General features: G+C 41.7%; 1 protein-coding gene across 15 annotated transcripts in view; it reads right to left on the bottom strand.

The window, feature by feature from the left end:
- The window catches only part of LOC128688939 (titin homolog), a 748,574-nt gene that overhangs the window by 485,722 nt on the left and 247,192 nt on the right, over positions 1 to 15,660 (bottom strand). For all 15 annotated transcript variants that reach the window (XM_070085630.1, XM_070085629.1, XM_070085628.1 and 12 more), the window contains 4 exons: positions 15,308 to 15,486; positions 10,361 to 10,514; positions 8,627 to 8,740; positions 7,259 to 7,477 (listed from right to left, as the gene is read on the bottom strand). In XM_070085630.1, coding sequence (XP_069941731.1) covers positions 7,259 to 7,477; positions 8,627 to 8,740; positions 10,361 to 10,514; positions 15,308 to 15,486 — 666 coding nt within the window. The remainder of the gene's footprint in view (positions 1 to 7,258; positions 7,478 to 8,626; positions 8,741 to 10,360; positions 10,515 to 15,307; positions 15,487 to 15,660) is intronic.

Here is a 15,660-nt window from a genome sequence, read left to right on the forward strand (position 1 = left end):
ATATATATTAAAATTATAGAGGAATAAGTTTCTTGAGTACACGGGGGGTGGAAAGCTTACGCTCAAGTGCTTTCACACTTCTCAGTGCGTCATCAGGAGCTGTGCAATGTTGCAAAGGCAGCAACACGAGAAACAGATATTGGCTGGTGCCACCGCGCTACCGTACTTTGGAAAAAACTTCCCCTATTTATCATGTTGGTGCCCTTGCAACATTGCACAGCTCCTGATGACTCACTGAGAAGTGTGAAAGTACTTGAGCTTAAGATTTCTACCCCCGTGGCTGGTCGTGCATTGTTAAGTTCGCCTGTTTGCGATTGTTTTGCACACACACACACACACACACATATATATATATATATATATATATATATATATATATATATATATATATATATATATATATATATATATTTATATATATATATATTACATTATCTCTCAGTCCACAGAAGAATTCGAACCTGCATGGGCACCTAGCGGGAGCTAGACGGTCACTCCTATACCCCGGCACACTAAGCTTGTGATACGTTATTTCATCAAGTCCTGCCACACGACAGCATGTTCTTTGAGAAATAATGTAGACATCCTATTCACGTATGTTTAAAATAGAGGCTGACTATATCCAGGCATTCTTAACACCATAGAGATGTGTACCATGAACTACCACCACCTACCAAGACATAAGCTGTGACAACTAACAGCAACTCCTAAGATTTAAGGTGTGAGTACGGCTCATTTTGACATGTCAGACCACAACACTGCTCTTAAAAACAAACAAAAATGTTAACAGACGGTTCGCGCGTTAAATATTTTCAACTTTAAATGTCTCGCAGGAAAAACGTAAAATTACGCTTAAAAATAAATGAAGACATTAAAAAAATCATTGCACAATGAATACGTTGCTGGGATGAGGAAAGGAAGTGAGGGAGAGTAAAATCCACACAAGGCAGGTCAAGCTCCAAGCAGCGACCAAAATACCCTCATCCATCTAGTGTCACACAAAGCTGAGAAATACTGCATGAATAAAAAGGAAAATTACGATTAAAAATTAACATTATCCAAAATAATCACTGTACGATGCATTCTCCGTGAGGAGGAAACACAAACACCAGGAGGCAGGTCCCGCCACTGAAAGTTGGGACCACAAAGCTCAGAGTTTGCATCTGTATAAACATTAGTCTTTGTCCCGGGCGACCCATTGTTTAGTTCATGGAGCACTTCACTGGAGTTCTCAGGCCACACCATGGCTCTCACCATCTTTTATGGGTACTCCAATTGTGGTATGAACTGCTGTTTTCTTATGGCTCCACCAAGAATGGTGAAGGTGGGGAAGACTGGTGGAGTGGGGATGATTGGAGGTTGGGAAGACTGGTGGGGGTGGTGAGGAAGACTGGTTGTGAGGAAGATTGATGGGGGTGAGGAAGACTGGTAGGGTGGGGATAATTGGTAGAGGTGAGGAAGATTGGTGGGTGGTGGGGAAGACTGGTGAAGATGGGGAAGACTGGTGGGGATGGGTTATAATGGTGAAAGTGAGGACGAATGGTAGAAGAGGTGGGGGTATGATGATGTTTATGGGGAAGCGCTCAACCTCTCTGGGTCATACATTGCCTAGTGAATGGGAGGTGAGGTGGTAATAAGGGGGGGAGTGTATCTCCAATTCCTTGGCTGAAGAGCTCCCCCCTCCCCTCCGCATGAAGGAAGGGAAGTAACCGGTTTGTATTAGCCTGGGCTCAGGTGGATAAAATGCAGAGAAACTTTGTTGAGATGATTCGCCCCTGGAGAGGCGCCGCTCAAGGAGCAACAATGATCACAGGTGAAACGTCGCAATGAAGTTCCTCTCTGCAACTGAGCCTTTCACCACTTACCGGATTTGAATCATTTGACTCTAACCTGTACACAACCACGCACCAGTCATATTGGTTGTAGTCAGTTGTTTATGTACACAACCACGCACCAGTCATATTGGTTGTAGTCAGTTGTGTATGTACACCACCACGCACCAGTCATATTGGTTGTAGTCAGTTGTGTATGTACACAACCACGCACCAGTCATATTGGTTGTAGTCAGTTGTATAAGTACACAACCACGCACCAGTCATATTGGTTGTAGTCAGTTGTGTATGTACACAACCACGCACCAGTCATATTGGTTGTAGTCAGTTGTGTATGTACACAACCACGCACCAGTCATATTGGTTGTAGTCAGTTGTGTATGTACACAACCACGCACCAGTCATATTGGTTGTAGTCAGTTGTGTACGTACACAACCACGCACCAGTCATATTGGTTGTAGTCAGTTGTGTAAGTACACAACCACGCACCAGTCATATTGGTTGCAGTCAGTTGTGTATGTACACAACCACGCACCAGTCATATTGGTTGTAGTCAGTTGACTCAAGAAATCGTAATTACACGATTGCAGTGAAGGGACTTGAGCTAGAGTTCGTCACGGCCACGCTAGCTGGAGATTCGTCTGTAAAAACTTGCATTTGTGGTCACAGAGGTGCCTGTGCTAACCTTCCTATGGTGTAGAAATATACCTAGTAGGATGAATCTTATTGTGGCTAGCTGGTCCAGTGGCTAACGCGACGGGCTGGAGTTTTGAGACTCTATGGCCGGGGGTATGGTTTGTAGTCAGTTGTACGTACACAACCACGCACCAGTCTTATTGGTTGTAGTCAGTTGTGTATGTACACAACCACGCACCAGTCATATTGGTTGTAGTCAGTTGTATACATACACAACCACGCAGCAGTCATATTGGTTGTAGTCAGTTGTGTATGTACACAACCACGCACCAGTCATACTGGTTGTAGTCAGTTGTGTATGTACACAACCACGCACCAGTCATACTGGTTGTAGTCAGTTGTGCATGTACACAACCACGCACAAGTCATATTGGTTGTAGTCAGTTGTGTATGTACACAACCACGCACCAGTCATACTGGTTGTAGTCAGTTGTGTATGTACACAACCACGCACCAGTCATACTGGTTGTAGTCAGTTTTTTATGTACACAACCACGCACCAGTCACCTTGGTGGTAGTCAGCTGTGGATGTACGCAACCACGTACCAGTCACATTGGTGGTAGTCAGCTGTGTATGTACACAACCACGCACCAGTCACATACAACATTATCACCAGTGCATTGTTTCAGTGTTTCCCTCTCTACCCCGTCCCTCCTTTCCCCTTATTGCCTCACTTACCCTCTCTTCCCTCACCCTTCGTTACCCTCTCACTGCAGGCTCTCTGTTCCACTACTGTTTCACACAGGGGTTAGGTTAGGTTTGTCAGAAAACAGGACTAGTGTTTCCTGACACAGTTCTTATTCATATGATGACTCGCAGCTGCAGCTTTTGGTCATCTGACAGAGGCCTTCAGCTGTTTCACACACTCACCCTGACAATTTATGCATCTCCACTCATGCTCCGACCACTATCTGATATGTTATTAATGAAATTAAGATACCAAATATATTAAGCAAATTTACTTGTAACAGGTAAGTGAACTATAGATATAAATCCAAATGTACTCCTGTTAACCCTTTAGGGTGCTAGTTCCTAGGCCTTTTGTATATCCATATGCTCTTGCGCTACCGTCCACAGGATGAATATGGGATGCACAATAAACCAGCCACTTCGGTGGCGAACTCTAAAAAATGTAAATCTGACCATCAGAGACACACTTCCATTCCCTGCCCTTCCTATCACTGTCATTTCCTCCACATTCATATCACACTCGCGTCATTCCCTAATATTCCGAACACACTTGTTCCATTCGCCGACCTTCCTGACATACCTTTTCCATTCCTTGACCTCTTCTAGAACACCTGTTTCATTCATGACATTTCTAATACACCTTTTCCATTCTCTGACCTTGCTAACACTGACATAACATCATCAGCTCGTGGTCTTGCTAACACTGACATAACATCATCAGCTCGTGGTGTCATTTCCTCGGCACTCCTTCACCTTCCAATACTCTCCCCCTCTTCCCGGAGTGCCTAGCACACCCACCTTACCCCTTCTCTCTGCCCCACACTCTCCTCCCTGACCTTCCACAGTCTCACTTCCTCTCTCCGGTAAACAATGCTCCTTTTGCTCTTTTCTCTGGCAAACATCACCTGCTCCCCCTCCTCCTTGGATTTCAATATGTGTCTGACCACCTTCCACTAAATGCAACACTAAACGTCCGGTTACTACCAGTATTGTTAACTCACAATCATCCTGTGCATAACAATGAAGTGAGACTTGTATTAGTAGAAGATGGAGCTACAGAAGAAAACACGTTGCAGAACATGTTTTTAATGAGGCAATGTAGATCAGCACTTTCAAAAAACCCAAGAGCTAGAGCTGAACCTAGGCAAATAGTGTAAATACAGGAGGAAGCACTTGCCGAAACATGACAGGCGACGTCCGTAGAGTTCTGCACACTAAGTAGATGATTTTAGCCATGGGAGATGGATTTTCATGGAGGGAAAGGGTTGGTCTCTCTGTTATAACACTTAAAGAAATAGAGTGAAGTTTATAAAACCCAAACTAATTAGTGTGCTATGTCAGGGTATATGCCAGAGTATAGCATTGTAAAACATTTCATAGTTTTTTAGCTGTTAATTTTTAGTTCCTTTTAAGTTTTAGATAAGTATTTTCCCCTAATCTGCTAAAGGGAATTGAGTAAAAAATTATATGGCGTAGCTTTAAAATAGTATAAAGCTCTCTTTAATTTCTCAGCTTGCTATCAAAATTTATTAGACCTCCAGCAGGCATGATACCCTAAATTTTTATGAATAAATTTGGCAACAAAAGAATGTCGTCTAAGCAAACACATCAGCAATGAAAGTTTGAAGCCGATATGAAAAGAACATTATCAGGTACGTAATTACAGCAAAACCAACATCACAACTTAGTTTATTAAAATCAATAAACTGGAACCTACACAGCGTAAAACCAATCCAAATCTGACTCTAAATAATTCACATCAGCGATAAAAGTTTGAAGCCGGTCAAAACAGGAATTCTCAGGTTATCGCGCAGAAGCAAAAATCACAATTGTTTAATAAAATTGCCACACTGGGACTCACAGCTAAATAACATTACGAATCTACCTGCGAAAATAATACAGCTTTATTAAATCTCTGAAGCAGATAACAGGTAATCGCCACCTAAATAAGGGAAATCAGGTTATTACTTTTTAATTATGTTAGAAAAACTGGAGAGCTATGGATGTTAAGAGTTAAGAGACATTCTTAACTTGCTGCAGGAAACCAGCACAACACAGTGTGCTGGTTTATTGGTGTGTAAAGTGGCACCAACACACTAGAAATAAAATGTGAACTTTCCCCTAAACAAGAAACACAGACTTTGAAACAATGAAGTCCATCAGAAGAGGATTTCTCAGGTTGTCGTACACAAACCGGTATCATAATTGGCTCTCTAAAATTAACAAAACAGTCACCTGTACAGCCCAATAACACTCTAAACCTTCCTCGTGGTATATATGTACATGAGTGATACATGTTTGAGGCTGATCAGAAGATGCCTTCTCGAGTTATGGACGAAAACAATGGAAGAAACAAAAAGAATTCCCACATTTATTATTTGTAAGCCCCGTCGGGGGATACCTGAAGAAAGGCTTGCTCGTTTAGGTCTTTGTAAAAATACTCGTCAACATCGTTTTGCCTTTGAAACTATGAAGCCAATCAATTTTTTTTAATAAGTAGAGAGGTAACTGCGTGCTCTAACTAGTCTTTATGTGAGCCAATAATACTGCCACATACAATGTACATGTAACAACTTTATATATATATATATATATATATATATATATATATATATATATATATATATATATATATATATATATATATATATATATATATATATAGTAACACGTCGGCCGTTTCCCACCGAGGCAAGGTGACCCAAAAAGAAAGAAAAAAGTTTTATCATTCAACACTTTCACGATCACTCATACATAATCACTGTCTTCACAGAGGCACTCAGATACGACCGTTTAGATGTCCCTCCAAACTGCCAATATCCCAAATCCCTCCTTAAAAGTGCAGGCATTGTACTTTCCATTTCCAGGACTCAAATCAGGCTAACCGGTTTCACTGAATCCCTTCACAAAATATTACCCTACTCACCACTCCATCATCTCGTCAGGTCCCAAAAACCATTCGTTTCCATTCACTCCTATGTAACACACTCACGCACGCTTGCTGGAAGTCCAAGCCCATGGCCCACAAAACCTCCTTTACCCCCTCCCTCCAACCTTTTCGAGGACGACCCCTACCCCGCCTTCCTTCCCCTACAGATTTATACGCTTTTTACTTTGTTCCATTCTATCTAAATGACCAAACCACCTCAACAGCCCCTCTTCAGCCCTCTGGATAATACTTTTAGTAACTTCACACCTCCTCCTAATTTCCACACTATGAATTCTCTGCATAATATTTACACCACACATTGCCCTTAGACACATCTCCACTGTCTCCAGCCTCCTCGCTGCAACATTTACAACCCAAGCTTCACACCCATATAAAAGTGTTAGTACCACTATACTCTCGTACATTTCCTTCTTTGCCTCCATGGATAACGTTCTTTGTCTCCACAGATACCTCAACGCACCTTTTTTTCTTCATCAGTTCTATGGTTTACGTCATCCTTCATAAACCCATCCACTGACAAGTCAGCTCCCAAATATCTGAAAACACGTTGTTTTGTGGGTAGTAGGTTGAGGTGGAGGTAGCAGGTTATGGTTGTGGTTGAATAAGGGGTTGTAGAGGGGTGGATGGCGGAGGGACTGTGGAGAGAGGGTATCTAAAATCTATAATAAATACAAACTTATTATTATTCACCAGAAAGTGCTACAAGCAACATGTCTCACACAGTGCTACAAGTAACTACTTGTGGATGTGATAGTGGCAAACTTGAGTAAAAGTTTTACTAGGGAAATGAACTACGCCTATTCGTACTGCACTGCTACCCCTGACCATGAGTGTTTAAAGCATGTTACACCCAATGTGCGCAGAGAGGCAAATCAGTGGAAGAAGCAAGTCTCTCTTTACGTTGTCATGAGCTGGTTGTGTCAGTCTGAAAGAGAACAGTCGGCACTGTCTTGTCACTGCATCACCTGCACAGTGATGCACAAGTCTTGTCTACAAACCAAAGTAATTTTTCTTTTAGTAAACAAAATGATATAGTACAGTGTTTATGAAGGTGTAGTTTAACTCGGGTAAGAGAAGATTATACTTACCGCGGCACTACTCTCTTGCGCGAAGCGAGATCAGAGTCGGTGCAGGAGACAGACACCCGACACAGTGACTCAATGTGGCCCATCTCGTTCTTGGCGGTACAGGTGTAGATGCCGCCGTCGGTGTAGTCAGCGTTGCGGATCACCAGCGTGGCCAAGCCGTCTACGTCCAGACTGAAGGAGTGCTTGCGGGTGGGCCTGATGCGCTGTCCGTCTCGATGCCTTGGAGTGTGCAGCAGAAACAGCAGCAGTAACGCCAGCCGGACAGCACAGCATGAAGGTGATGTGGTAAAAACAGAGGGGGGTATAGGAAGGGGAAGAAGAAAAAACGGAGGTTAGATAACTGAAGGAAGAGAAGCAAGCAATGGCTAAAGAAAACAGTTAAAAATGTAATTTAGAAACAAGAGCGGGTTGTCAGCTCACGAGATAGCCTTATCTTAGGTAAGATGAGAAAAAGTAAGAATGAAGATAAAAGTGACGTATAACTGAAAATAAGTAATGAATGAAAAGAATGCTGATAATTTGTTTGAGAAGTATTTGAATTTCGGCAAGGATACATAGTATCAAGGATATACAGTTCTAAGAAAAGAATACACAGTAGCAAGGATATACAGTGCTAAGAAATGAACACATTGTGGCCAGGCTACACATGATAGGAGGTAGCACTAGTGAGTGTACAGAAGGAACAACGCCGTGACAATCGGTGTTAAAAAATGTGAGTGTCGTGACCAATAAATCACCCATGTTTGTTTTAAGAACTTACTAAAATGGAGTTTTGGAATGCAGGAGAAAAATAACAAAGAAATTATAGAGAACTCAAGTACTTGTTTAAATGAAGAGACTAAATAAGTATTTGTTTAAATGAAAAAAAAGGGTAAGGGGAAATACACTAATAAGACAAGAATATTAAAAATAAAGTTTACAGAAAAACAAAAAAAAATAGTAAGCAGCAAAGGAATTATACAATGTCTGAAGACTACTGACATAGTGACAGGCACAAATCATAACATTCAATCTAGGTATATACTAAAATATGCAAAGCACTAAGAAATCTAAATCAACCATCACAAACTATCATTTCTAAATCAACCATCACAAACTATCATTATGAAGAATACACTCACATTTGTGCCTATCAACACGAAAGAACGTCTACTGACTACACAAGATACTGCAATGAGGCGAGAGATCCTGTGCCTCTTTTTCGTGAAGACTCTTCTCTTTCTTTTCTCTCTCTGTCCCAGTTTCCGACACCCTCCTTTTACTTCAGTTTCACCGTCAACATCCCTCAATTCTCCTCTTCCCCCTCCCGCCTTCTCTAAATTTACGCTCCGCGTGTACTTCATTGACCTCTAAGTTCTCGGGACGTACCATACGACACCGATGGTCGGATAGGCCTCGATGACTGTCTGCAGGGTAATGGTGGAGCCCTCACGGACGCTCTGATCTTCCAGCTCACGCAGGAACATGGGAGAGATGTATGACCTGCACATATCGCCAAAATGTAAAGAAAACGATTAGTTATATTATGTGACCTATACATGAGAGACAATATAAAGTACAGTAGACCGTCATTTAGCACGAGTTTATTTGGCACGATTTGGGTATAGCACGATTGAAGAATTGCGGCACAATTTTAAGTAACACGTCGTATGATGAATTTAACACTCAGTTTGCTGGAAGGAAAAAAAAAACTTCCCTTTCCTCAAGCGGCGGCCTTGTGGTTCACCTGGTGAGACCTCCTGCCGTCCCCAGCCACCCCACGACACCACCCCACCATCACTTGACTGACTTACTGAACGACTTGACTGACTTACTGAATGACTTACTGACTAACTTGACTGACTTACTGAACGACTTGACTGACTGAATGACTTGGGACTTATTGTATCATTTGACTGACTTACTGAATGACTTGGCTGACTTACTGAATAACTTGACTGACTTACTGAATAACTTGACTGGCTTACTGAATGACTTGACTGACTTACTGAATGACTTGACTGACTTACTGAATGACTTGACTGACTTACTGAATGACTTGACTGACTTACTGAATGACTTGACTGACTTACTGAATGACTTGATACTTACTGAAAGACTTGAGACTTACTGAATCACTTGATTGACTTACTGAATCACTTGATTGAATGACAAAGTTAGACACTCCAGTACAACCATCAACTTCAGTACCAGAACCTATACCATCCACCTCAGCCCAGTAGTGCCACAGCATAACTCTCCACTCTGTTCACACTCATCAACAAACACCAGCACCCACAATTTAAGGTAAGAAATACTATTATTTCTGTTACCTTTGTAGTCTTAAGTTGTAAAAACAACATAATACATCATAACAATGAACTATAATTACATTTTCACTTTTATTTTTGTAAGATGTGGAGGACTAAAAAAAAAGTTGTTTGGCTTTTTAGGGGCTCTTAGGAACGTATCCCTATTTTTCCCATAAGTTCTTCAGTTCATCTCACACGGTTTTACCTCACACGGTGTTTTCAGGAACGTAACTACCGTGTTAAATGACGGTCTACTGTACTAGCAGTTGTGAGAGAGGCCCCTCACAGAAGGTAAAACTTTAATGACAAATTTATATTAGTATTATATAACGTACGCGCGCATGCTGGTCAGTGTGTATCAATAATCCTTCAGAGTATCTTATGCGTCCAGATTGCCCCTAGAACTCTGTTTTGTGGAAGCCCCCTTTCTATGGGGAGTTAGCCCTTTATATGATCTCTTGAGCGGGTGTAACCCTCTTTAACCCAGCCCTGAAGCAAATATATACTTCAATATTAGATTACCACTATCAATTACACAGGAAAAATGAAAAAAAAAGAACCATAATAAATGCCAGAGTGATTATTACTGTATGCACATGTATAATAATAATAATAATAATAATAATAATAATAATAATAATTTTTATTTCTAAAATTACATGTACGAGGTATACCGTTCTAGGTGACATCAATGACATGCTATATACAGAGCCCCTGGTTATGCACAGCATTTCGGGCAAATTATGTCAATTTTGTCCCAGGATGCGACCTAGTTTCAGGTTACAAATTATGGAGAGTGCGCGTGACATACCTGAGTCCAGAATCAACTATGAGGCGGCAGCGGCAGAGCACGGAGCCAAAGGGGTTGACGGCGCTGGCTGAGTAAACAGCAGCATCGTCGTGGGTCGAGCTGGAGATCTCTAGAGTGTAGAAATGACCATCCTCCTGCCACATGGTGTGCGCATCTGGTGGCACAAACAACTCAAATTAACCCATACTTTTATAATCACTGCACCTAACCTTCACGACCTAGCTTGATCCCTGACCCGGTTATGTTCTTCCATCGCCTCTCCTTCCCAAAACTCTATATACATTTAGTTGTAAGTCTCCAGCCAGCGCTGGTGACCAGGTCTAAAAAAAAAAATCGACGAGGGATTAGAAACATGTGCAACACCTGGGTACTCTTATCTGAAGACGTTCCGCCAACCAGTGGATTTATCAATTCAATACAAAGATATGCAGAGACAGTAGACGAGGTAATCAGTCCCTCCGTCTGGAATGCAATGTTCAGCACCTAGTCTTGATGATTCTTGAAGATTTCTTACTCATTTCTGCAACTTTGCAAGCTCGTGATGATGTGTTGATCTGAACCACGAAAGGCCCTGAGCTATTATTGAACTCCCCTGTGGTTGCTTTGCATCCTGTGTCGCTTGTTCGCGATTCTTGCATATATATACATGTACTTTCATACATTCCCTTCTTTGCCTCCATAGATAACGTTTTTTGTCTCCACATATACCTCAACGCACCACTCGCATTTTTTCCTTCATCAGTTCTATGGTTATCAGTTCTGTGGTTAACCTCGTGCTTCATAAATCCATCCGCTGACACGTCAACTCCCAAATATCTGAAAACATCACTTCTTCCATACTCCCTCTCTCCAAAGGGATATCCATTTTTTCTTTATCTAAATCATTTGATACCCACATCACCTTACTCTTATCTATGTTCACTTTCAACTTTCTACCTTTACACACCCTATATATTTTTTTTTTCAACAAGTTGGTCGTCTCCCACCGAGGCAGGGTGACCCAAAAAAGAAAGAAAATCCCCAAAAAGAAAATACTTTCATCATCATTCAACACTTTCACCACACTCACACATTATCACTGCTTTTGCTGAGGTGCTCAGAATACAACAGTTTAGAAGCATATACGTATAAAGATACACAACATATCCCTCCAAACTGCCAATATCCCAAACCCCTCCTTTAAAGTGCAGGCATTGTACTTCCCATTTCCAGGACTCAAGTCCGACTATAAGAAAATAACCGGTTTCCCTGAATCCCTTCATTAAATATTACCCTGCTCACACTCCAACAGATCGTCAGGTCCCAAGTATCATTCGTCTCCATTCACTCCTATCTAACACGCTCATGCACGCTTGCTGGAAGTCCAAGCCCCTCGCCCACAAAACCTCCTTTACCCCCTCTTTCCAACCCTTTCGAGGACGACCCCTACCCCTCTTTCCTTCCCCTATAGATTTATATGCTTTCCATGTCATTCTACTTTGATCCATTCTCTCTAAATGACCAAACCACCTCAACAACCCCTCTTCTGCCCTCTGACTAATGCTTTTATTAACTCCATACCTTCTCCTAATTTCCACACTCCGAATTTTCTGCATAATATTTACACCACACATTGCCCTTAGACAGGACATCTCCACTGCCTCCAACCGTCTCCTCGCTGCTGCATTTACCACCCAAGCTTCACATCCATATAAGAGTGTTGGTACTACTATACTTTCATACATTCCCTTCTTTGCCTCCATAGATAACGTTTTTTGACTCCACATATACCTCAACGCACCACTCACCTTTTTTCCCTCATCAATTCTATGATTAACCTCATCCTTCATAAATCCATCCGCCGACACGCCAACTCCCAAGTATCTGAAAACATTCACTTCTTCCATATTCCTCCTCCCCAATTTGATATCCAATTTTTCTTTATCTAAATCATTTGATACCCTCATCACCTTACTCTTTTCTATGTTCACTTTCAACTTTCTACCTTTACACACATTCTCAAACTCATCCACTAACCTTTGCAATTTTTCTTTAGAATCTCCCATAAGCACAGTATCATCAGCGAAAAGTAACTGTGTCAATTCCCATTTTGAATTTGATTCCCCATAATTTAATCCCACCCCTCTCCCGAACACCCTAGCATTTACTTCTTTTACAACCCCATCTATAAATATATTGAACAACCATGGTGACATTACACATCCCTGTCTAAGACCTACTTTTACCGGGAAGTAGTCTCCCTCTCTTCTACACACCCTAACCTGAGCCTCACTATCCTCATAAAAGCTCTTTACAGCATTTAGTAACTTACCACCTATTCCATAAACTTGCAACATCTGCCACATTGCTCCTCTATCCACTCTATCATATGCCTTTTCTAAATCCATAAATGCAATAAAAACTTCCCTACCTTTATCTAAATACTGTTCACATATATGCTTCAATGTAAACACTTGATCAACACATCCCCTACCCACTCTGACGCCTCCTTGCTCATCCGCAATTCTACATTCTGTCTTACCTCTAATTCTTTCAATTATAACTCTACCGTATACTTTTCCTGGTATACTCAGTAAACTTATTCCTCTATAATTTTTACAATCTCTTTTGTCCCCTTTCCCTTTATATAAAGGGACTATACATGCTCTCCGCCAATCCCTAGGTACCTTCCCCTCTTTCATACATTTATTAAACAAAAGTACCAACCACTCCAACACTATATCTCCCCCTGCTTTTAACATTTCTGTCATGATCCCATCAGTTCCAGCTGCTTTACCCCCTTTCATTCTACGTAATGCCTCACGTACCTCCACCACACTTACATTCTGCTCTTCTTCACTCCTAAAAGATGGTATACCTCCCTGGCCAGTGCATGAAATTACCGCCTCCCTTTCTTCCTCAACATTTAAAAGTTCCTCAAAATATTCTCGCCATCTACCTAATACCTCCCTCTCCCCATCTACTAACTCCCCTACTCTGTTTTTAATGGACAAATCCATACTTTCCCTAGGCTTTCTTGACTTGTTTAACTCACTCCAAAATTTTTTCTTATTTTCATTAAAATTTCTTGACAGTGCCTCTCCCACTCTTTCATCTGCTCTCCTTTTGCACTCTCTCACCACTCTCTTCACCTTTCTTTTACTCTCCATATACTCTGCTCTTCTTATAACACTTCTGCTTTGTAAAAACCTCTCGTAAGCTACCTTTTTCTCTTTTATCACACCCTTTACTTCATCATTCCACCAATCACTCCTCTTTCCTCCTGTCCCCACTCTCCGATAACCACAAACTTCTGCCCCACATTCTAATACTGCATTTTTAAAACTATTCCAACCCTCTTCAACCCCCCCACTACTCATCTTTGCACTAGCCCACCTTCTCCCAATAGTCGCTTATATCTCGCCCGAACTTCATATACATATATATACATATATATATACATATATACATATATACATATATATATATATATATATATATATATTTGCAGTTTGGAGGGATATGTTGTGTATCTTTATATGTGTATGCTTCTAAACTGTTGTATTCTGAGCACCTCTGCAAAAACAGTAATAATGTGCGAGTGTGGTGAAAGTGTTGAATGATGATGAGAGTATTTTCTTTTTGGGGATTTTCGTTCTTTTTTGGGTCACCCTGCCTCTGTGGGAGACGGCCGACTTGTTGAAAAAAATATATATATATATGAAAGATGAGGTGAATCATAGAATTGATGAGGGGAAAAGGGTGAGTGGTGCACTTAGGAGTCTGTGGAGACAAAGAACTTTGTCCTTGGAGGCAAAGAGGGGAATGTATGAGAGTATAGTTTTACCAACGCTCTTATATGGGTGTGAAGCATGGGTGATGAATGTTGCAGCGAGGAGAAGGCTGGAGGCAGTGGAGATGTCATGTCTGAGGGCAATGTGTGGTGTGAATATAATGCAGAGAATTCGTAGTTTGGAAGTTAGGAGGAGGTGCGGGATTACCAAAACTGTTGTCCAGAGGGCTTAGGAAGTGTTGTTGAGGTGGTTCGGACATGTAGAGAGAATGGAGCGAAACAGAATGACTTCAAGAGTGTATCAGTCTGTAGTGGAAGGAAGGCGGGGTAGGGGTCGGCCTAGGAAAGGTTGGAGGGAGGGGGTAAAGGAGGTTTTGTGTGCGAGGGGCTTGGACTTCCAGCAGGCATGCGTGAGCGTGTTTGATAGGAGTGAATGGAGACAAATGGTTTTTAATACTTGACGTGCTGTTGGAGTGTGAGCAAAGTAACATTTATGAAGGGGTTCAGGGAAACCGGCAGGCCGGACTTGAGTCCTGGAGATGGGAAGTACAGGGCCTGCACTCTGAAGGAGGGGTGTTAATGTTGCAGTTTAAAAACTGTAGTGTAAAGCACCCTTCTGGAAAGACAGTGATGGAGTGAATGATGCTGAAAGTTTTTCTTTTTCGGGCCACCCTGCCTTGATGGGAATCGGCCAGTGTGCGTGCGTGAGCGTGTTAGATAGGAGTGAATGGAGACGAATGGTACTTGGGACCTGACGATCTGTTGGAGTGTGAGCAGGGTAATATTTAGTGAAGGGATTCAGGGAAACCGGTTATTTTCATATAGTCGGACTTGAGTCCTGGAAATGGGAAGTACAATGCCTGCACTTTAAAGGAGGGGTTTGGGATATTGGCAGTTTGGAGGGATATGTTGTGTATCTTTATATGTGTATGCTTCTAGACTGTTGTATTCTGAGCACCTCTGCAAAAACAGTGATAATGTGCGAGTGTGGTGAAAGTGTTGAATGATGATGAAAGTATTTTCTTTTTGGGGATTTTCTTTTTTTTTTTGGGGTCACCCTGCCTCGGTGGGAGACGGCCGACTTGTTGAAAAAAAATATATATATATATCTTATATATACACTATTCATACACACCTTCACAATATCAGAACAAACACAGAGGAAGAGTGCTCACCATCAGGAGGCATGGGCTCATCATCTTTGTACCACGACACCTGGGGCTTGGGGATGCCCACGATTTGACAAGTGAGGCGGACTGGGAAGCCCACTTGTACCCGACGATCCCTCAGACGCATGGTGAACTGTGGTGCCATGCAGGCTACGTTGTCCAGCCGTGATAGCGCCAGCAGGTTACTGCATGAATACCATGGTTTATGTAACACATTTGTATACACTGGAACAACCCTGTTCTATATGAGTTACATGGTGATAACACCTACGGTGTTAATAAAAGCTAGCTATGCTCCATAAGATAACAACACACAGGTCTGGTTTTATATGATCTTCTGAATGACAGACAACTAGTGT

The sequence above is a fragment of the Cherax quadricarinatus genome, chromosome 16 (assembly GCF_038502225.1).
Source record: "Cherax quadricarinatus isolate ZL_2023a chromosome 16, ASM3850222v1, whole genome shotgun sequence".
NCBI classification, from domain to species: domain Eukaryota; kingdom Metazoa; phylum Arthropoda; class Malacostraca; order Decapoda; family Parastacidae; genus Cherax; species Cherax quadricarinatus.